At 40.9% G+C, this 23,922-nt stretch overlaps 1 protein-coding gene across 1 annotated transcript in view; it reads left to right on the top strand.

Moving 5' to 3' along the window:
* Positions 1-2,739: 2,739 nt before the first annotated feature.
* LOC107552607 (potassium channel subfamily T member 1-like) overlaps positions 2,740-23,922 on the top strand; it is a 55,066-nt gene continuing 33,883 nt past the window's right edge. Inside the window, exons 1-10 of the mRNA XM_016234528.1 lie at positions 2,740-2,795; positions 15,664-15,743; positions 16,073-16,178; positions 17,455-17,547; positions 17,666-17,714; positions 18,947-19,006; positions 19,846-19,920; positions 20,322-20,405; positions 21,164-21,258; positions 22,682-22,862. Coding sequence (XP_016090014.1) covers positions 2,740-2,795; positions 15,664-15,743; positions 16,073-16,178; positions 17,455-17,547; positions 17,666-17,714; positions 18,947-19,006; positions 19,846-19,920; positions 20,322-20,405; positions 21,164-21,258; positions 22,682-22,862 — 879 coding nt within the window. The remainder of the gene's footprint in view (positions 2,796-15,663; positions 15,744-16,072; positions 16,179-17,454; positions 17,548-17,665; positions 17,715-18,946; positions 19,007-19,845; positions 19,921-20,321; positions 20,406-21,163; positions 21,259-22,681; positions 22,863-23,922) is intronic.

Here is a 23,922-nt window from a genome sequence, read left to right as displayed (position 1 = left end):
GAGCTCTGCTCTTGTTTTGGCGGTGGCAGGGGGGCCACCCTCGGCGACGGGAGCAGCTGCATGCCGGTAGGATGTACCTGATGGCCTCAGTCTGCTCTGGTCAGCGGAGAACCACTGGGCACGTTCTCCACTGTGTCGCCGACAGGCCGGCCTGGGACACAGGGGCGTTCAAGAATCGTGTCTTGTCCGTCTCGCGCATGTCCGCCAGAAATGGCGCTCCCAGACCACCATAGTGGACATCACACGACCCAGAGACCACGCCGTAACCTTCATCGCTCGTGGTGCGGAGTTCTCTGCGAACTTCCGGGTCGTGATCACCCTCATGCAAGTCCCACAGTGCCTTGGCCTGGTGCACTTGCAATCACGCCATAGCGTGTAAGGCGGAGGCAGCTTCTCCACAGGTCGTATAGGCGTCGCTGGCCAGTCGAGTACCTACAGACCCGGGAGGGGAGGCATGGTTCTCCCTGCCGGTTGGAGGCGGTATTAGGACACAACTGCAATCGCAACTGACCGCTCCACCAGGGGGACTCTTGTAACCCCCTAGCTGCCCCACCATCGAGGGTGGTGAGGGAGGAGGATCTAGCAAATCAGTTTCCGGCAGTAAAAAGGTGCCGTCCACGACCTGTTGAGCTCCTCATGCACCTCCGGGAAGAAAGGCACCGAGGCGGGGCGCTGAGAACCAGCGCGGACCACCCCGAGAACCAATCGTGCAACCTTGAGGGCTCGGGACACGGTGAAAGTCTTCACTCGAGCCCTACCCCTACGGCGGCCCGGGAAAGCATAGCCATTATTTCTGGATCCGATCCAGGCATTGTTACGGTCCCGGAGGAGAGCAGTGCAGCCGAATCTTCCTCTCCAGAAAGCTCTGGCTCACCCTCCGATGCTGCAACCAACATCTAATTGTCGGGGGGAGCCTCGAAGAAACAGGTGGTACCCCCCAGGAGGGTCCAGCCTGCTCTTTTTGAGAGCTCCGCTGGTTTCGAAGTGCTGGCGGGCTTGGGCATCCCCGAAGGGGAATTCCTCACCGTGACGTAAGACCAGTCTGCCACCAGAGGGAACCCCAGATCTAGGCAGTGGCACGGGCACTCCGCCCCTTTGCAGCTCTCCAAGAGCGTGCTGAACTCGTTCAGACTTCTCTCCGTAGAGTAGTCAGGAGCGGAACGATGTGATCGCTCGGCTCCGAAGCGAAAAGCTGAATATGCGCTGCATCTGCTGCCTACTTATACTCACGCTGTGATCAGTAGCAGCTGGATGCAATAATCGCATGCCAATGTGCATTGGCTCGTTTAGTTTACACTCTAAGTAGATTGGTCCCTCTAAGCGAGATCCCAATTTCGTCGGTCATCCGACATGACGTCGAGAGTGACCGACAGAAAGGGAACTAATATTTCATAAGAATATTGATATATATATATTTTTTCCTATTCAATTCTTTTGTCTCTCAAAATGTATAATAAACATGCTTTTAGCCCTGGTGTCCTCTACAGTGGACATGTATGAAATTATGTCCTGTTTCATAACAGGAAGTCATATTTTGATTTGAAACCCCATAACATTTTCCTGAGATGTTGTTTTATGACAAACAATTTGAAAATTAATCAGATTTAAATTATAATTACAAAATATTATCATATTTCCATAAGGATGTACAATTTTATCACTAAATTAATGTCAGCCATTTTTAAAAACCAAGGAGAGGGAGTGGTCATGGTGAAACATCCAATCATTTGGTATCTCTGGAAAGCCCTGAATGTGCATCCAGACTTAAAACTGTGGCATGTGAGGTCTCAGAGAAATTCACTAAAATATAATGTCCACTACAGAGGCAAAAACTCCATAGCTGGGTCTCAGGAGGATATAGTTAGATGATAAAGACATTATGAAGTATAGGATAAAAGGTTCTTGAATTTGCGATTAATAAGTATACAGTTAATGCAAAAGATGACGTCCCATGAGAAAACTTGCACAGCAGTCTTTTGGAATTTGGGGTTATTCAGGGTTATGGGCTCCTGCTTTTGGACTCTTAATATAAATTTCTACCAGCAAAATTGATCAGCTACACTGTATTGTTTGTCAGTGAGATGGTGTAACAGCGTGATGAACCCTTCACAGCCCTGTGGTTGTTGGGATGAAATACTGCACTGCTCACCACACCACACCACACAGAGGGAATATTTAATGCAATACATTCACAGAGAATATTTAGCTCATAAATTCAGTGAGAATATGCAATTCATATTCCTTCAGGAATGCACATTTTCTTTGCTTAGTAAAAGATTTAGTTTCACCATTTTCTGTTGTTTTAGTTGTTCCTATTTGACAGTTGTACACATTAATATTTGGTGCAATATTCTTGTACATCAGTACAAGTTGTTTGTGATAATGCAGTCATCATCTAACCACCATGCAGTCCACATCATGATCATCCATTGTTGTGTCAACTAAATGGCCACACAGAGCAACCCTTGTGCTATGAAATCTCTATTCTCCTGAGGTTTGCAGCCAGACCGTGGATCCGGCTCAGTGCTCAAAGCTTTCAAATGGCAATTCAAATGTCACACGCTCAACACCTTGTAAAAATGCAGTGTGTCACAGCACAATGACAAAGCTGTGTGTCAAATATTCTGTTGCAGTGCTCTTCACAAGGACTGTGGTCAACCCAGATTTTTCCAGCATGTGTTTGCATGTTTATAATTTGCATGTCTTTTATTGAAAACTCTCTCTCCTTCTGTGTCACCCATGTCTGCTCTGTCCAGGTACACAGAGGAGTACAGTATGGATTCAACCAATGCACAGTAAGTCAGAACGGAAGCGTGGTACCGTCTAGCATTTGGTGGCGAGTGAAATCTTATTAGGTGTCGTCACCTCTGTTTAGACTGGAAAGTCGTGACTCATTTACATTTAGCAGACACTCTTTTTATGAGTGATCTATTTAGCTACACAAATGAGATTGTGATAGAGCTAATAAAATATTTTCTGTACATATAGAAAACATACAAATAAACCTTTATGTATGTATATATATATATATATATATATATATATATATATATATACACTGTATATGTCCTGTACAACAAAACCTAGTGAAAATAAACAAGATTAGTCCAGCACGGATGAAGGAGGTGATTTCTATTTTAACTCCATAAAGCCTACTGTATCATATTTTGATACGCTGATTTCTAAGACCTCTGCATTATCAACACTATCAAAACTTTGCTGAAAAATAATTGTTGTACACAATCTTCTAGATGCTTTCTGTTATCTTAATCATAGTTCATGATTTTAAGCAAGTAAAATGCCTTAGAGCCACATATACTAAATGGGGGAAATTAGCGTGAGATCGCAATCATCCCATTAAAGTGCCAATGGGAGTGGAAAGTTCTGCGGCTGATCTACTGACAATATGCAAATTAAAGAACACAGCTGGCTCATTTCCATAATAACCATCGCAATCGAGAGCAGTGCAAAGTAGGATAGCAAAAAAGCAGAGACAATGATAATCAGGTGTGGGTAATCTACTAACAACACAATATGGCAGGGGTGCCCAACCCTGGTCCTGTTCCAACCCTGATCAAACACACATGTCTGTAATTATCAAGTGCTCCTTCAGATCCTAATTAGTTGGTTTGGTTTGGTTGTGTCTGATCAGGGCTGGAGCTGAACTTTGCAGGAAGGTAGATCTCCAAGAACAGGATTGGGCACCCCTGCAATATGGGTTAATAATTTGATTATTAAATAATGATGCAAATCCCAGTAAATTGATTTACTACCTTAGTAAATAACCTTGCATAATTCATTTAAATACTCTCCTCCTATAAATTTTGCATCTGAAAGGGAAATTTCCACAAATACATAGGCTTTAAAGGTGTCATGAACTGCCTTTGTTTTTTATTAATTTGTTCTGTTCTCTGAGGTCCCCTTATAAAGTTATCAAGATTTCTACATAAAAAACATCATAATCTAGAAGTAATAGGCTATTACTCACACTTGTGTATTATGTTGTGTATTACTGTCCAATATAGTCGGCACAGCATTGTCTTTGGACCAAGGTCTTACTGACAGGGTCTGGAACTTAAAGGGTAATATATTGAATATGTTGTTACTATCTGTTTTTATTTTTAGGCCATTCTAAACTCATTACACTTTCTTTCTTCAGAAGAACACAAACATGTGTTTGTTTGACCGTTCAAATGCAGTAAGCATGAAAGAGATCTGAATTCAGGATTGCATGCTATCTGACAGGTGGCTTTTTGAGTGCGCACACCAGGTGTTTCTCAGTTAGCTCGAGTACCACAATGAGTTGGCTTATTGTGCTAAATAACTTTTCTCACCTTTTCTAATTCACACATGTTTATTTATTGCTCTAACGTGTCAGTAACTTTGAACAGACCTGCCCTATGTGGGTATACAGTATTTACATGTCGCAATATACACAATCTAGCAAAATCACCATCAATAGATACTTTATATTGTACCAAATATATCATCATACTATTACCATCCAACTAGGGGTAGCGATATTTAAACTGAAAAAAACTTTAACAGATTATCAGAGCAGATCAGTCATTTTAAAACATTCTATGAAGCAGAATTCCACAAACAGTGTGAGTGATTGGGATTGAGTGGTACCGTGTCTTCTCCCACTCTCTCAAAATGCATAAATGGCCTCACATCCATAATATCCAGATTGAGTTTGCTCTGCATGCAAGCTGCATGCTGCAATACAAGACTAGCATGCATTTTGGACAGCTGACAGAATTGTAACTTGCATATCATTTTAAGTCATGCCAATTTAAACATTCAAGCTGTTTTAACCCATAAAGTAATATTTATTACTTATATATAAATTACTTATATATAAACTTTATCGACTCTCTGAGAGACGAGGTGTCTTGATGAACCAAGATTTTTTTTTTTTTTAAGATTTATTTTTGGCATTCTTGCCATTATTTTGATAAGATAGTAGAGTAATGATAGGAAGCAAAGTGGGACAGAGAGAGTGGGGTACAGGATCAAAGGTCGTTGAGCCGGGACTCGAACTCAGTCGAGCACTCAAACACTGCCCACAAGACGCCATTGATGCACCAAGATTAAAAGGGTCATGTGATGTTGCTAAAAAGAACATTATTTTGTGTATTTGGTGTAATTAAATGTGTTTAAGGTTAAAAAAACACATTATTTTCCACATACTGTACATTATTGTTTCTCCTCTATGCCCCGCCTTTCTGAAACATGTCGATTTTTACAAAGCTCATCGGTCTGAAAAGCGAGGTGTGCTCTGATTGGCCAGCTATCCAGTGTGTTGTGATTGGCTGAATACCTCAAGCGTGTGACGGAAATGTTACGCCCCCTTACCATACTGTGATGCGCTGTCCGGCTGGAGCGATGAGACAAAAACATTAAAACCCATTATAAACGAGGCATTTGTTGCATCCAGTGGGGACATAATTACGGATTATAATGACTTGTACTGTCTTTTTGCGCAGTGCGTTTCATCGCGCATCTTAAACATAAAACCATGTCTGCATTTGTGATCGGAGAAATGACAAACAACAAGCGCTACTCTACACTGCTCAAAACTCGCGTTTGAATCATCAGTGGCAAATTCTTTAAATATGAAAACGTATTTACTAGGGGTGGGAATCTTTAGTCACCTCACAATCCGATCTGATTCCAGAACGATTCTTGATCTACTTTCCCCCCCTTATTAATTAACTTACCAACTTGAGAATTTAAAAATCCTTACATTTACATATCCTTACATAAGTAATTAAGTACTTTTTAAAATAATTACAAATTTAAAAAAAATAATTAAAACAGTTGTATGTTAATAATAATTAATTAATAATAATTAATAATGTAATTTTAAACTAATATAACTTCAAAACATACAAGCAAGTAGCAAATAATAACAACAAACAAAGAGTCCTTTCAGTATTTAAGATTATCTGAATGTTTTCCATTCAAGAACTGTGAGTGATTTTTCTTCATCTTTAATGTTGTTTTTTACTATGACATCATAGACAGCGGGAGATCTATTAAGCTGCATTCACGCACGGAAGTAATATGGTTTGTCCTGTCCGTTTAATTCCTTGACACATTACTGGCTGTGTTTACATTAATTTTGCATCATAAAACCATTTTGAGATGCAAGTGCATTAAACCACACGGAGTCGCGCACAGCCGCATGCGCAACCAGTCTTCACAGACAAAGCGCGCGTCAGCATTTGAAATTGAAAGCAGCCTTGTGTTAGTGAGGTTCATATTTTAAATATATATGTCCTCTGCATTCCAAACCACATAAATGATGACTTCGTAGAGCATTTGTAAGGAAAACCGACGGTTTTACACTTCAAGTGTAACATCAAACAAAGCGCGCGTCTCTCACAGCGCATGCTGTGCAATGAAGGCTGCGAATGTCTTTGTAATTTGCTTCTACCTTTATGAACTTTATGAAAGATTATTTTACGGAAGGTTCGAGTGGTGTATGTGTGTGAGGAATTGGAAGCAAGCAGAATATGGGTGTTTCTAAAGCAAACTCAGCGTCATCGCGCATCTGGTTAAAAACTAAGCTCAGAATCGATTCTGAAATTCTCAGAATCGATCCAGAATCGTTGGAGAGAGAATCGCGATGCATCGATGGATCGATTTTTTTCTCCCACCCCTAGTACTTACAGACTGTGTCTGTAACAGTCAGAACAGCCGGCATTGTAGTCTACTCTCCCAGGATCAGGAAACAGTCCTCCATAAAATGTGCTGCACACATCTGAATATTTGGGTTGAACTGTTCTGGAACAGTGTTGTAAATAGAACTTAACCACTGATTTCTAGTGATGTCCTCTTTTGGAAGGCCAAACAAAGTATTTTCGCTTTTGCAACGAAACACACAGCGTCTCCACAACATGGCGGCGGCAGCAACAATAAAGTTACGCCTTCTTTCTTTGTGTGAACATTTGGGCGGTGTTATGCAAATCTTCCCACACAGTGACGTAGACATGTGAGGGTGTGTTTAAACAAGGCATTTTAGGAGGGCGTGGACTAGTCTTAACTTTTATAAAGAATATCTCTTTGGGTTTGAGACTTTAGTCTTTGCAACTTTAGGGATCTTATCTATTCACGAACAGCTTGTAACACTCCAAAGAGAAAGGAAAACTTGAAATCACATCATATGACCCCTTTAAATATGCACAAGTATAAATGAGATTTGAGGGCTACAGGGACAACGGTCAGTTTTTTTTAGAATTTTTGTGTGAACTATTCCTTTATCCAAAATGCTATGTTATACTCTCAGAAAAAAAGGTACAAAGCTGTCACTGGGGTGTCATTGGGAGTTACCTTATATTACCCATTGCTGTAAGTACATGTAAGTGAACATAATGTAAAATATAGTGCGACCCTTGTTTCTGTAGTTATATATTTTGTTTCATATTAGAGAATCAGTTTTTGACTCCTGGAGTCACACATGGTATGTACTTTTCTGTTTGCTATGTATTGTGTAATTCAAATTCACTTAAATTCATATATTATTTCATTTGTATACAAAATATAGAACCCCAAGATCCAAACAACCAAGCCAGTGGTGTAAGTAGCATGGCAAAACTCTCCAAGATGCAATTAGTCGTTCTATGTTCATAACACTCATAAATGAACAAGCACTCACAGAATACGTTAAACTGTATTGTGCAACTATATCACATAAGAAGAGACCAGTTCCCTTTCAGTCGGTCACTCCGAGTCACGTCGGTGACCAACGAATTGGGATATCACTTCGATAGACCAATCTACTTAGAGTGTAAACTAAACGAGCCAATGCACATTGGCATGCAATTATTGCATCCAGCTGCCGCTGATCACAGCGTGAGTATAGTAAGGCAGCAGGTGCAATGCATACCAGCTTTTCGCTTTGGAGCCGAGCGACAATGTCGTTCTGCTCAACTGTGTCTGTTCAAGAACTACGAGTTCAGCACGCTCTCGGAAGCTTCTTGTGTTGACGAGACGGCGCTTCAGAGTTGGTCGTTCCAGTGTCGAGTGGGTTGCGCACTTCAGGCTGCACTACCCCTGTCGTGTTGCAAGCAGCCATCTCCCCTGTGCGCCTCAGCACTAAAAGAGCATTTCCTAAAGATCAAATTTCTTTAAAAGAGCTACACAGGTGTGTCTTTATAAAGATGACGGATCGTCCTTATAAGGATGCCGTTTCACCTGTGCATTTCTGGGTGCGGTCGTTACTTGGCACCGGGTGATGGTCACGATCGCTGCCTCACGTGTCTGGGCATCAAGCACGCTGAGGTGGCCTTCGTGGATGAGTCATGTTCTCATTGCGGGAACATGACCATCTCTGAGCTGCGAACCAGGCTCCGCTACTCGCAAGGGGGCGGAGTCCCGTTGCCGCTGCCGCGATCTGGGGCTCGTTCTGGCGGACAGACGAGAACTACTTCCAGCAGTAGCGCGGGCGGTTTGAGGGTTACAGTGATGGCAAACCCCACAGGGAACCAACCCTCTGGGGACCATCACTCCTCTTGCACATCCGATCCAGTGGAGCAACCCACGGAACCCACTGGGCCCTCTTTAAAGAGCGTACCAGCAGTATCCAGTGGACCTCCCCCCGTACAGATGTCGATCTCAGCATCGGAGGGAGAGCTGTCCGATGAAGATTCGGCCCCGCTGCCGCCCTCTGGGACGGTGGCGAGGCCTGAGTCGGATCCGAAGATGGCAGCTATGCTTTCCCGGGCCGCCGAGGGGGTAGGGCTCAAGTGGAAACCTCCACCGTGTCCAGAGCCCTCGAGGCTGGATGATTGGTTTCTCGGGGTAGCTCGCGCTGGTTCTCAGCGCCCCGCCCCGGTGCCTTTCTTCCCGGAAGTGCATGACGAGCTCACCAGGTGCTCACCCCACACTCCCACCCCCCTCCGGGCCGCTCACAAGCCGCCCGAGTTGGGTCCCTGTGTTCCACCTCGCTGCCCCACTGCGGGTACGGCTGTGGTTCCGCTGGTCTCGCTTGTACGGTTTCTGGGTGCCTGGTCAGCGCTACCCAGCCCGTCTCGCTGGCTTCTGCGGACCATCAGCTTCGGCTATGCGAATCAGTTCGCCCGGCATCACCCCAAGTTCAGCGGTATCCGCTTCACTACAATGAGGACGGCCGATGCCCCTGTTCTGCGGGCAGAGATCGCAATCCTGCTGGCGAAGGATGCGATAGAGCCGGTCCCTCCAGCCGATATGAGGTCGGGGTTTTACAGCCCTTACTTCATTGTACCCAAGAAAGGCGGTGGGTTACGGCCAATCTTGAATCTGTGAGTTTTGAACCGGGCCCTTCATCGGCTACCGTTCAAGATGATGACGCAGAAACGCATCTTTGGGTGCGTCCGTCCCCGAGATTGGTTTGCAGCAATCGACCTGAAGGATGTGTACTTTCATGTGTCGATCCTTCCGTGCCACAGACCATTTCTGCGGTTTGCGTTCGAAGGATGTGCATATCAGTACAAGGTCCTGCCCTTCTGGCTGCCCCTGTCTCCTCGTGTCTTCACGAAAGTCGTGGAGGCAGCTCTTGTTCCCCTCAGAGAGCACGTTGTCCGCGTCCTCAACTATCTGGACGATTGGCTTATACTAGCACAGTCTCAGGATCAGTTGTGCGAGCACAGGGACTTGGCGCTCCGGCACATCAGCCTGTTGGGCCTTCGGATCAACTGGGAAAAGAGCAAACTCTTTCAGAGCAGAGGATCTCTTTTCTCGGTATGGAGTTGGATTCGGTCGAACAGACAGCGCGCTTCACAGAGGAAAATGTGCGGTCGGTGCTAGCCTGCTTGAATACATTCAAGGGCAGGACAGCGGCCCCACTGATACTTTTTCAGAGGCTCCTGGGGCATACGCAGTAGCACTTACACCGCTCGGCCTGTTACATATGAGACCGCTCCAGCACTGGCTTTATGGCCGAGTCCCGAGGTGGGCGTGGAAGCGCGGCACTCACCGGGTCCAAGTCACACCGGCCTGTCGCCCGCAGATGCACTGGCACATCAATTGCCAAGAGTTGTTGGCAGTGCGCCTTGCCTTGAACTGTCTCAAAGGGCGCTTACGAGGCAAGCACTTGCTGGTCCGAACGGACAACACAGCGACCGTTGTGTTCATCAACTGACAAGGTGGTCTGCGCTCCCGTCGCAACTCGCCCGCCACCTCCTCCTTTGGAGTCTTTGGTTCTGAGGTCACTTCGTGCTGTTCACATTCCGGGCCAGCTCTGTTACATATGAGACCGCTCCAGCACTGGCTTTATGGCCGAGTCCCGAGGTGGGCGTGGAAGCGCGGCACTCACCGGGTCCAAGTCACACCGGCCTGTCGCCCGCAGATGCACTGGCACATCAATTGCCAAGAGTTGTTGGCAGTGCGCCTTGCCTTGAACTGTCTCAAAGGGCGCTTACGAGGCAAGCACTTGCTGGTCCGAACGGACAACACAGCGACCGTTGTGTTCATCAACTGACAAGGTGGTCTGCGCTCCCGTCGCAACTCGCCCGCCACCTCCTCCTTTGGAGTCTTTGGTTCTGAGGTCACTTCGTGCTGTTCACATTCCGGGCCAGCTCAACCGTACAGCCAACGAGCTGTCTCGAGCAATGCTCCCAGGAGAATGGCGACTCCATCCCCAGACGGTCCAGCTGATTTGGAGACGTTTCGGAGCCGCTCGGGTAGAGCGGGGTCCGACTCGGCTCGGTACGGCTCGGCATGGTTTGCGTTTCCACAGCAGTTCAGTATCGCTTTAGAGTGGGCGGGATTATTCACATGTCGTTATAGTTGCCCCGCCTATACTGCCACGACTCCTAAAAAACTGTTTTCATTCCGCGTCGCCCCATCAAGCTCTCGCTGGATCCGCTCCTCTGCTATCAACGAGAGGAAAGTCTGTTCTTCCGCAACAGACAACAAAACTTTTTGGTTGTTAAAAAAAAAGGTGCGCTCGTTCAAAACAGTTGCGTTTGATCCTTCACTGGCTGTGCTGATTTAAATCTAGCGGTTCTTTTGTGTTTGTGTCGCAAGTTCAGTGACGCAGGTAGTGACGATTCTCTCCGGCCAATCCGTGATCAGCAGAGTTTACACGTCACGTTTTGGTAACGATACGGTTCGCTTGGAACCCCAACCGAAGTGGTACTAAAAACAGTACCAGGTACTGTACCCAGTGGAAACCTCCCCAAAAGTGAACCGTACCGTGCCGTACCATGCAGTGGAAAAGCGCCATTAGAGGGGTCAGGAGGTTGAATCCTTCCCGGCCCCTCTATACCCTCTTGGAATCGTGATCAGCAGAGTTTACACGTCACGTTTTGGTAACGATACGGTTCACTTGGAACCCCAACCGAAGTGGTACTAAAAACAGTACCAGGTACTGTACCCAGTGGAAACCTCCCCAAAAGTGAACCGTACCGTGCCGTACCATGCAGTGGAAAAGCGCCATTAGAGGGGTCAGGAGGTTGAATCCTTCCCGGCCCCTCTATACCCTCTTGGAATCTGTCTCTAGTGCTAAAATCACTACAGCAGGGCCCATTCGAGCCTTTGCATTCAGTTGAGCTAAAGTTTCTTTCATTGAAAAGGGCCTTCACGATGAATCCGCGGGAACCGTGGAAGGCCGGGTTCCATATTAAGACCTAAGCGGGTTTCGTATGTGTATAATCCACGGTATAGCCTTAGAGCCCGTGTTCCCCGGCAGACTTCTGCCAGTCCAAGAGGGTTATAATCACCTCCAGTTTCTCCATATACACCTAAACGCTAAACCAAATGCTATATGTGTATTTGATTCCAAAAAATCCTACGGGAAGGATGGGGCTTCCGCAGCGTCCCTGTTCCAAGTGGAGCGGGTACGTTTTCCCAGTGTTATCCAATCTCACTCAGTAAGGTAGTGCTTTGAAAAATGGTGAGTGGAACTACTTGTCCCGAGCCCCGGCCTACACCAGATAGGGGCGCAGGTGGCTCGCACAGGGCACTGGAAGCGGCAACACCATGGCGCTTTGGTAGGGATCCCAATTCGTCGGTCACCGACGTGACTCGGAGTGACCGACTGAAAGGGAACGTCTCGGTTACATATGGTAATCCTCATTCCATGAAGGAGGGAAGGAAGACGCCACGTCCCGTCGCCACGGTTGCCACCGCTCGGCTCCTCAGCGAAAACCTGGTATGCATTGCACCTGCTGCCTTATTATACTCACTCTGTGATCAGCGGCAGCTGGATGGAATAATTGCATGCCAATGTGCATTGACTCGTTTAGTTTACACTCGAAGTAGTTTACACTCCTCCTTCAGGGAACGAGGGTTACCATACGTAACCGAGACGTTACCAGTAATGCCTAATTTCTAAACTTACAAAATAAATATTTTGATTTTCTTACTCCTATGCTAAGAAAATGTTGCTTTACAAAACGATGTGAATGTCCCCATTCTAACTTCTAGTGTTATTTCCCTTTGGAATGCTCTGTAAAGTAGGCTGACATGAGCACACAGACTCTGAGTCTTCAATATTTATGCTCCGCGCACTAAATAGAGCTAACACAGTATCTGTCAGTTGGAGAGCTAGCGTACGTGGGTGGATTGAAGGTATATTTTGGGCCGCTCAAATCAAAAGAAAAAAGATTTTTACAGAGACTATATTGCTATCAGTTATTACTGGCCAGCCCTGTTGTTCCATGTTGCCACGAAATGTTACGGATTTCCTTGCAATTATAATGTCAGTCTTTTCTAATGTGAGAAGCAGTTTGACAGTCAGGCAGAGCAATTATTTCTGGCACAGTGAAGACTTGTGGACAAGTTTTGTCTGTGTGGGTGTTGTGTGTCTGTTGATCCGTTCTTGCGTATGTGAAATGCAGTCCTATTTCAAGAAGCTGGTATTGTTTGTTTTTTTCCTAATGCATTACACTGGTCGTTGTTTTATAATTGTAAACTTCTTTTTTTGACTTCAACAAAACAGTCCTCAGCTCAGTAAACATCTACCTTACAGTATGTGTGTCACCACAACCTGTTTTAACGGCATTGCCATGGAGACAGAGCAGGAGAAGCAGGAAACAATGGCTGTTCTCTAGGATATCTCTCTCTCTTTCTCTGCGCCTTTCTCTGGTGCTCATAATTACTGCCTGCAATATACATCATGTCATGCCCTCGACAAATGTAAAGGACTTTGAGAAGCTCTAGCCTACCATTAGTATGATGCTTGTGACATCACAAATAGCAAACATACTCGGTATAATGATGATCCCCATAGTGAACGTGTACCACAGTGATTTCAGTTTTTTAGGGCAACTGAAAGTGTAAAAATCATGGATTATTCAAGCTTTATATGCACAGCTTTTATGACATAATATGCGTTATCACCAAGAAATGTGCATTAGTGGAGTAATTAGAAGCAAGAATGGTTATATGGAAAAAGCAAAAGGTTTTACCAAAGGAATTTCTATATTATATTTTGTCCCAAAATTAAAAGAAAAAAAATATGTTCATTAAAAAAGCACAGACTGTAGCATTTTGAAATTATTTTTTGATTATTAAAGATGCTGTAAATTATTCAAGGTGTGTGTGTGTGTACTTATTTATGCAACATTGTGGGGACTAAATGTCCCCACAAGGATAGTTAAACCTGAAATGTTTGAACATTTTGACACGGGGAAAAAAAAGAAAACGTAAATTATGTTTATCTGAAAGTGTAACAATGCAAACAGGTTTTCTGTTAGGGAAAGTCCCCACAATTCACAGAAACAAATGTGTGTGTGTGTGTGTGTGTGTGTGTTCTTTTTTTAGACCATGCATAAAATGTCTCTATGGCTGACAGATATGACTGAAATACCAGTAGGTGTCCTGGGAAATTGCACGTCTCTGTCACAGATGTGAGCGCTGTATTTTCACTCTCTGCTGCGAATCATTAGCTGCGTCAAATCACATACTGTCAAATGTACAAATGACTTCTCATCTATAAAGTATATTCTGTGCATGTCATGTAGATTTCAAAATCTCTTTGGAAGCAGTGGGAATGTTTTCACCTTGTGTTTTATGAGGGTATTTGGATATACTACATTTTTTGTAGTGGTTTTTGCATACTATATACACTACGGGTCAAATTATGATTTTGTAAAATTAGTTTTTTAAATCATAATATTAGTTTGGAATAATTATGATTTTTTTTTATTAAGATTTTTTTAATCATATTATAATGTAATTTCAGCATGGCCATCACAGGAATAAATTACATTTTAAAATATATGAAAATAGAAAACAGTTATTTTAAATTGTAATATTTCACAGTATTACAGTTTTACTGTGTTTTTGATCTAATAAATGCAGCTTTGGTGAGCAAATATAAAAAATTCTTAATTATTAAGCATTATTTTGACTGGTAGTGTAGTAAGGAAGTAGGCTGTGATGCTCAAATAGATTAGATGCTGTGATGTTTTGTGTTTGGGAGACCTGGCCTCGGGGTTTCTGATGAATTGAAGACAGGGGTTTTGGATTGAGTGTGGTTGGATGACAGACAAAAACAAAATGACGGAAATTAACAAAATGGCAGAAATCACTTATAGCACCACTAAGTACACACTCCTATTCTCTGCAGCTTGCTTAAAAAATGTTGGTTTTAATAATAAAAAAATAAAAAAGTGTACTGTATCTGGGCAGAATCTGTACTGTATCTTTTTCCAGTTTCAGTTTTTATTGCAGAATGCAACAAATTTTTTTTTTGGTGAAATTATTTTCTGTATGCAAATATGAATTTCTTTTGATTTTGAGTTTTTCCCGAAATTCACCCAAAAGCATCTCATTAGTGATATGCATGATCAATGGGATTAATCATTTTACAGCATTGTGTGGGTGGTGAAACTGTAGATTTCGTGAAGCTACAGTGTTGTGCGTTTTGGGATAGATTCAAAGATGCTGTATTTTAGATCATAAAGGATGTTGCCGCAATATGATGATAATATATGCAAATTCAAAATTATAGACACTGAAATAGTACTTAGGGAAACATTCATGCATAGATGGGAGAGGCTGATGTCTGCTGAGAGTTCATCTGAAGCACCACCGTTGCTAATGCTCCTTGTCAGATGTCCTAAAAGATTTGAAACGCTCTCGTACATCTTAAAGATGGATCTGGAGATTAAAAGAAGTTATTTACACTCTGGGCAGTTTTGTATGCTGCTGTTAATTAATATATAGCAACCGTGTGTGAAAACCTTGTGAAGACTTACAGAAAACGTTTGACCTCGGTCATTGCCAACAAAGGGTATTTAACAAAGTATTGAGATGAAATTTTGTTATTGACCAAATACTTATTTTCGACCATAATTTGCAAATAAATTCTTTAAAAATCCTACAATGTGATTTTCTGGATTTTTTTTCTCATTTTGTCTCTCATAGTTGAGGTATACCTATGATGAAAATTACAGGCCTCTCTCATCTTTTTAAGTGGGAGAACTTGCACAATTGGTGGCTGACTAAATACTTTTTTTCCCCACTGTATATAATTTTTTTTTTTTTTTTTTTTTACAGAAGAATGAATTTGAAAAAAAATTGACATTTTAAAATGTGTGATTATCATTATAAAGTGTGATTGCGTGTCCAAATATTTTGGGCGTAACTATATCATACATTTACTACCACTGCATGTAAAATGAGTTTTAAAATATTGTGTTAAAACATCGTTTTATTTCCTTTCCATAGGGTGCAGGTGGAATTTTATGTAAATGAAAACACATTCAAGGAGAGGTTGAAGCTCTTTTTCATCAAAAACCAAAGGTCAAGTAAGTAAAATCTTTTGACCCTTTGAGCCATTTACAGCCAACAAAACAGAATCCATTACTGCAAGCATAAACAATACTCAAGATTTTTATGGATCTCAATATCACTATACATGCACATGTACAGTGCCTCCATATCTTTGCCTTTTATGTGTCCTATTACTAGCTAAATCATCATAACAGTGAAGGTGCCTTTGTTTTAACTGTTTGTGTAAATTTATTATGGTACTGTAAGTTTGCAGGATTGCCAGACTGCTGAATTATTTATAACACATTTTCCAGATGGGTTTTCTATGGTATGAATCTCCACTTCATAATTTACTGTATTGCAGGTCTCAGAATACGCCTCTTCAACCTCTCCTTGAAGTTGTTAACATGCCTCCTTTATATAATCAGAGTCTCACTAGATGATCCAACTAACCAGGTCACATGTGCACGGTGAGTAAGCATGATATTTAAAGGGAAAAATATAATATGAAAATTCTGTCATTTATACATCTTCATATATACACTACCATTCAAAAGTTTGGGGTTAGTATGATTTTATTATGTTTTCGATACAGGTCCCTTATGCCTAATTTCTTAACGTAAAAAACAGTAATATTTTGAAATATTATTAGAATTTTAAACAACTGTTTTCTATTTTATTATATTTTATAGTGTCATCTATTCCTGTAATGGCAAAGCTGAATTTTTAGCACCATTGCATCACTGAATTTTCAGCATCAAATGATCCTTCAGAAACCAATCCAACATGTTGATCTGCAGCTCAAGTAACATATTTTATTATTATCAATTTTGAAAACAATTGTGCTGCTTAATATTTTTTGTAGAAACCGTGGTGCATTTTGTCAGGATAAGAAGTTTAAAAGAACATTTATTTGAAATCTTTTGTAGCATTATAAGTGTGTTTAGTGTCACTTTTGATCATTTTTATGCACAAGTATTCATTTCTTTAAAAAATAATTTAATGACCCAAACTTTTGAATGGTAATCTTTTCTTTAATGCAACACAAAAGATCATAGCATCACTCTTGCTTGTGTGATACTTCTTTTATACAACAGTCCATTTCAGCTCCACAGTGGGTTTCTTTCTCACTGATGAGATGATGAGAAAAAATGCTCCTTGTTCTGTGCAAAATCAGACAACTTCACTTCCACTCACATACTCTGGTCTGGAACGTTAACACACAACAGCAAAATGATATGAACAACAAAACCTCTCGCAACATTCCATGCAAAGTATCAGCAGTATTGAAACGCTGCTTGTCCAGTCATCTTAGAGGACAAGAAATAACTGCTGTATAATGATTTTACTTCAGCTCTTTCGTGACATGACAACAAAGGCACACCAAAATAAAATGCATTATAGTACGCCTCAAAAGCACCGCTTAAATTACATGAGACCGACTCTTGGGATCAGCCCAGACTCATCAGTCTGAAGTGTCCATTAGAGTCGCTTTTAATACCAGCCACAAAAACCATTCATGGACAGCGTCTTTTAGTAACTGACAGAAAGAGAGAGCAGTGTGTACTTGTGTGCAGGCATGCTGGGAGAGGAGAGGGTGCCCTACGAGCAGTAATCAAATGAGAGAGGCCATCTCATGCTGTCGTTTATGTCAGAGCCAGCAGGCATGATCCCTCAGTGTTTCAATCCTGATGCCTTTCACTTTTATGTGTGTTATGTTCTAACTGCCTGTTATCGTGATTATAGGAAACATTGCACAAACATCACAGATGCTCTTTGCAGCAAAGCCTGTGGCAACTACACAACAAACCTGACCGCAGATCACACACAAATAAACTGGTGAGACCCGTCTGCATATTTGATATTGTGATCATAAATCAAACTTATTAACTAATTAGGGTGTTTATTTTTGAATATTTCCTTATGTGTTTGTGTTTCTTGTGATGTATTTTTGAAGGGAGTTAATATTTTGGGTGAATAGGAGAGTTCCTGTATGGGCGATACAGGTAGGTAGAGATTTTTTTTGTGATTCATGGAAAACCTTTTACAAAAAATTTCTTTAAAAAAATCTTTATTTTGTGGTTTAGAATCTTAATCTAAAAAAAGCTTTATTGGATTTTTTTGTGCTAACAACTTTCATAGATTAAATATACAAGATCCATTACAAGAATAAACATATAGGCAGAGTAAATTAAAATATAAAAATCTTATGGAGAGGTGTGTGCAGATTGGCTCAATGTCAATATATTTAAATATCTGAAATAATATGAATACCCTGCTGGAATTCAGACCACTGCACTTGCAAGTACAATATTGCTTTTCTACAACACTTCAATAAACAAGAAGTTACATTGCTTAAGTTACATTTTAGACATACTATTAAAATATATTGAAAATCAGATGGTTTGGGTCCGCCAAACTAATTTGTTCTAAGCCACTAAGCCAAAACAACTGTAGAGGTGTTTTTATTCCTGATTGAATCAGTTTTTTGAATGCACTGTTTGAGCGAATAATTCAGTGATACATTTATAAAAATAGTAACTTGTTTCATTCCTGAATAAATCAGTGTGCTTTGAACAAATTGGTTAACTGAATGAATCAATGACTACAAAATCAGGAACTTATTTGGTTCCTCAAGAAATCAATGACTCACTCATATTCACTTGTTTCATTTGGAATGAATCAGCTGAGTGAATGATTCAAAGACTATAAAATCATAAAATCAGTCACTTCTTTGGTTCCTTTATAAATCAGTGTGCTTTAAACAAATAATTTGAATGTTTCTCTCATCAAGATGGTCTTTTATTACCATCAACTGGCGTAATGATGTAACCTGCAGAAAGCGTTAATGAAAATATACCCACTACTGCATTGACTGACAGTCTGTCTGGAAGACAGACAAACAGAGTGATATAAACGGTGAAAAACAGTGCACCAATTATCCTCTCAGTGGTCCTGACTGTCAGATGCAATTTTCTTTTGTCCTGTTTGCTGTCTGAACTTAACCAGACAGCAATAGAGGTGCACAGGACAGACCCCAGGAGGGTTTTGCATTGCGTAACCTTTTTTATTTTTTAAGAGTGTGCATCACTGTTCACATGTCTTTGACAACTAATTGTTTCTCGCTCTCACACAGTACTCAGACTCTGATAGGATTTTGAAGTTATTTCCTGAAATCTCATTATTTTCTGTTATTGATACTCCACTAATCAAAATTATAATGTTTCCTGCACCACAGGTGACAGTGGCCTTAATTAGCTTCTTGCAAGCAATGCTCCTGGTGTATCTCAGCTACAAGGTAAGATTATTGTCATTGTTATTCTGCCCTTGTGAGATTTCTAACCACTGATCTAAATTAAATCTGACTATTTCAGCTTCTCTTGGGTCGCTTAAGGGCCACTTTGTGTCTTTAGTTCCCCAATAATGGGAAGTGTTCTTCACTTTTGACAGAAAAAAACTTCTCCAACTTGTTTCTTTATTGATTTAACAAGAATAAAGCTGAATTTTCTGCTGCTGAGAGCTTAATCTTTGTTGTAATTAAAGGGTGCATCCCAATTTTCGCACTTGCACTATGAAAAGATTTGTAGTGTACTTTTTTACACACTTCCTTCCCATTGTGTTTCCACCACAAAATAAACAGAAAAGGTTATTGCAACTTTTACTTTTTTTCAGAATTCTATAATTTTCCGACATTTTCTCAGAATTCTGAGTTTACATCCCATATTTTCTGACTTTCTTTCTCAGAATTCTGAAGTTTACATTTTGTAATTCTGTTTTTTGTTTCAGCTATGGAAAAAGGTCATTATGACATTTATCTCTCAACTCTGACTTTCCTTCTCCGAATTGAAGGTTTATCAGTTTATCTCAAAATTATAAGATTACAAAGTCGCAAATACCTTTTTTATTTTGCTATTCTGTTGTGGAAACGGGTTTCCATACAAAATAGTACAAAATACATGCTATTTTCACACTGTAAATTGGATGCAGTAATTCCAATGTCACTATTTAGGACAGATTATTTTAGATTTTTACATTATATGAATTAGGATGTTTTTATTTATTTATATATTTATTTTTGTGCAATAAATTTGCATTAAATGTGCTTTTTCTGCAGTATAACATTTATTTAATTTCTAGGGGAACATTTGGGAGCAGATTTTCCAAATCTCCTTCATCATTGAGATGATCAATACAGTGCCATTCATAATTACAGTAAGTTATGAAGATATCTGGTATCCAGTTGCTGCCGTCAAACAGTCATTGTTGATAGTAATTGTTGAGTACTGTTGGGATAGTATTGTTGTGATTGATGGTAAATATATGAGTAGCCATTGACATTTGAAATCTAATTGTGATAGTGAATGATTATTACTGAAATGCAACAATTAGCCAAGTAACAAATAACCATTTTTGACCTGCATTCAGTGGGAGCAAATTATAGGATGTTTAATTCCTTTCTGCTAATGCCATTACAGATGTAAAAGCTATGGAGTGGAACACAACACAGTTATGCTTTTCTGTTATAAATGTTTTGAATGTTTTTACTTTCTTATACTAGACTGAAATATGTCTGATACAGTCATCCTTCATCCTATGAGTGTTTTCTTTTCTAGATCTTTTGGCCTCCGCTGAGGAACATATTTGTTCCTGTGTTTCTTAACTGTTGGCTTGCCAAATCAGCGCTGGAGAACATGATTGTAAGTAGTTTTTGCAGCTCTGCAGTGCATTTCACATGCCTTTGGGAAATCACGTTGGGTGTTTTAGCAGAATAACATGGGTGGTGTTTGATAATATTGCTTTGTTGGGAAGCTTTACTTGACAAATGATAATGCATCATCAATGAGCAAAAATTTGAGAGGGTGCCAGCGTTCCCTTCCCTGCCAGATGGACGGGTCAAATGGCCAGAGAGAACCTGGCAGGGGGAATGTCCTTTTACAAATGCTTTAAGCAAAGATATTGGTAGAAGAGAAATACTAACAATAACCAAAATGTGACATGGAAGAAATATTTCTCTATTTTACCCCAAAGTTTTCTTAAAATATATTTTCCTTCCTAGTGAGGTGAATATTACGAAAAGGCAGTCATTTAAGGCATGATCTCATAGGCATGACATTTTAGTTAACATACATGTGTATCTCATATATAATTGAGCAGTACAGTTATTAAAGAGTATTCACAGTTGTCTTACTATATTTTGCTCTATTACATTCAGCGGAATATAATAATTAGTTATTTGAGGAGCACTAGACCTTCATTGTGCAATGAATGAAAGATAATGAAGGTTATTAAGTTCTCTTTAAAGCAGGCACTTAAATGGGCCTGCTTTCTTTCAGAACAGGGCTTTTACAGTTATCTCACGTTGCCTGCAATATGTGTTTTATTCTTGTACTTGTACTTGTCTTGGTTTATTCTCTGAGGGATGAGATCGCTTTCACCTATCTCTGTTCCTTTCTAGAATGATCTCCATCGTGCCATTCAGCGCACACACTCTGCCATGTTCAACCAGGTCCTCATTCTGATCTGTACACTGCTCTCTCTGGTCTTTACTGGGTAAAGCTCTTTGATCTCTTTGGCTCTTAAGCCTTTTACAGGCTTGGATCTAATGCCGCAAATCTGAAACAGTCACACTCAGATGCATTAACTGTCCAGGGCTGCGTTTCCCAAAAGCATCGTAAGCCTAAGTTGATCATAGCTCCATTGGTTTCAATGAGTCTACGATGTAATTAAGCTTATGATGCTTTTGGGAAACGCAGCCCTGATCATTAATGCAAATCATCCAAAAATATTTTTTACCCCTGCAGTGTCAAAACAAGATGCTACTGTTTTATTAGAAATTGTTAATAGAGTACAGCAGTCAAAGCTCACTTTTTTCAACAGTCTGGGTTCTGGAAGTATTTCCCCATTAATTTTTTCTGTCGGGATTGAAAAATAAATCCTTAGTAAGGAGCTGTAAGCCATAAACTGAACCACCCAGCTCTGACATGAATCTTATTACAAACTTTGTTTCAAAGCAAAAAAGTCTTTTAAAATCTGAGAAAAAAGACAAAGGTATAAGACTGTGAACTTAATGCCTTTTATTAAACAGTGTAGGTCACATAGCACATGAAGAAAAAATTTAGCTGTCATCACAAGAATAAATTACATTTTTAAATATTTTCAAATAGAAAACAGTCATTTTAGAATGTAATAAAAATTCACTGTATATTACTATTTTTTGCTGCATTTTATGTCTGTCTTGAACAATAAATACTTTAATGCTAAAAAAAAGTTTGTAAATGGTATTTTGAGTTTCAGAACAGAACTGTTGCGCTATATTTGGAAGCATGAATTATTTAAATGAAACAACTGAAAATCTTAAATCATAAAGTAAAATGTTGTTTTTCAACAAAGTTGAAGAGTCAGTAGCAGAAGGTAGTTTAATTTTATTATTCTCAGGTGGTCAAACTACAGTAATTATTAGCCCTTATATTTTATTTTGTATTAGCATATATTTGCATATATATCTGATACACTTGTATCAATATATTGGGTCTTGGGTCTGAATGAAGTTCTTATGGACTACAACTACCACAGAATGTAATAAATCACACAACTGTTACAGTCCTTATGTATTTACATTATAATTGAAATTGATGTTATAATGTAAACCGCACAGTGTTTTTAAAATGGCCATTTTAGACATGACATGTAATATGTTGTAGAGCAAAATGTGAAAGTCTTTATTTCAGACCTTATTTTACTCCAAATCGAAAACCGCTATTTTAAAAACCCATTTGAAATTCCTGAGGGAGCCCATGGTGAAATGCCCTTCTGGGCAAGCCTACAAATTGCCATCATGACTGAGCAGCTCTATTGAACCCTATTCATGGAAAGAGCCTTGAAATGTCATCCTAATGAAACTATAACAATACCATGATGCTAAATTTATTAGATATAATCTCTATTTTCAAAATAATTTTCTAATACTCCATAGGGCTTGTGGGATTCAGCACCTCGAGCGGGCAGGGAAGAATCTCACTCTTTTCGACGCTTTATATTTCTGCATCGTCACCTTCTCGACTGTTGGTTATGGAGACGTCACACCCAGAATCTGGCCCTCTCAGCTACTCGTGGTCATCATGATCTGTGTGGCTCTGGTGGTGCTGCCATTACAGGTGATACGACCACAAGCAGCACTATCACTAGCCTTCAGTATTAAACGAATAGTTTACCCAAAAATATACTCACCTTCAGGCCATCCAAGATGTAGATGAATTTGTTTCTTCATTGGAACAGATTTGGAAAAATTACCATTACATCTCTTTCTTACCATTGGATTTTCTGCAATGAATAGGTGCCGTCAGAATGAGAGTCCAAACAGCTGATTAAAACAATCAATTAAAGGGGTCATATGATGCGATTTCAATTTTTCCTTTCTCTTTGGAGTTTTACAAGCTCTTGGTGCATAAAGAAGATCTGTAAAGTTGCAAAGACTAAAGTCTCAAATCCAAAGAGATATTCTTTATAAAAGTTAAGACTTGTCCATGCCCTCCTAAAACGCCTCATTTTAACATGCCCCCACATATCTACGTCACTGTGTGGGAAGATTTGCATAACGCAAAGAAAGAAGGCGTAACTTTTATTCTCGCTGTAGTAGTGTGAAGTGTGAGTGTGAGTGTGAAGTGACATGTGGCCAAGTATGGTGACCCATACTCAGAATTAGTGCTCTGCATTTACCCATCCAAAGTGCACACACACAGCAGTGAACACACACAAACCGTGAACACGCACCCGGAGCAGTGGGCAGCCATTTATGCTGCGGCGCCCGGGGAGCAGTTGAGGGTTCGGTGCCTTGCTCAAGGGCACCTCAGTCGTGGTATTGAAGGTGGGAGAGAGTGCTGTACATTCACTCCCCCCACCTACAATCCCTGCCGGTACGAGACTCGAACCCACAACCTTTGGGTTATGAGACCGACTCTCTAACCATTAGGCCACGACTTCCCCCAAACTAGTATTGTTGCTGCCGCCACCATGTTGTGGATATGCTGTGTGTTTCGTTGTGAAAGCGAAACTACTGTGTTTGGCCTTCCAAAAGAGGACGATATCCGCTTTGTCATGCCTAGAGCTGATCCGTGCTTGTCACTGAGGAAATACATCAACTTTGCGCTGTGGATTGCCGGATCGGCTTTCACCGTGGACGAAGCGGAGTCCAGCCCGGGGTCGTCACATGTGGTT

This window comes from Sinocyclocheilus grahami, unplaced genomic scaffold (genome assembly GCF_001515645.1).
Source record: "Sinocyclocheilus grahami isolate Dianchi unplaced genomic scaffold, SAMN03320097.WGS_v1.1 scaffold454.1, whole genome shotgun sequence".
Taxonomy (NCBI): domain Eukaryota; kingdom Metazoa; phylum Chordata; class Actinopteri; order Cypriniformes; family Cyprinidae; genus Sinocyclocheilus; species Sinocyclocheilus grahami.
The sequence above is the reverse complement of the archived record's forward strand: the minus strand, read 5'-3'. Positions and strand labels throughout refer to the sequence as shown.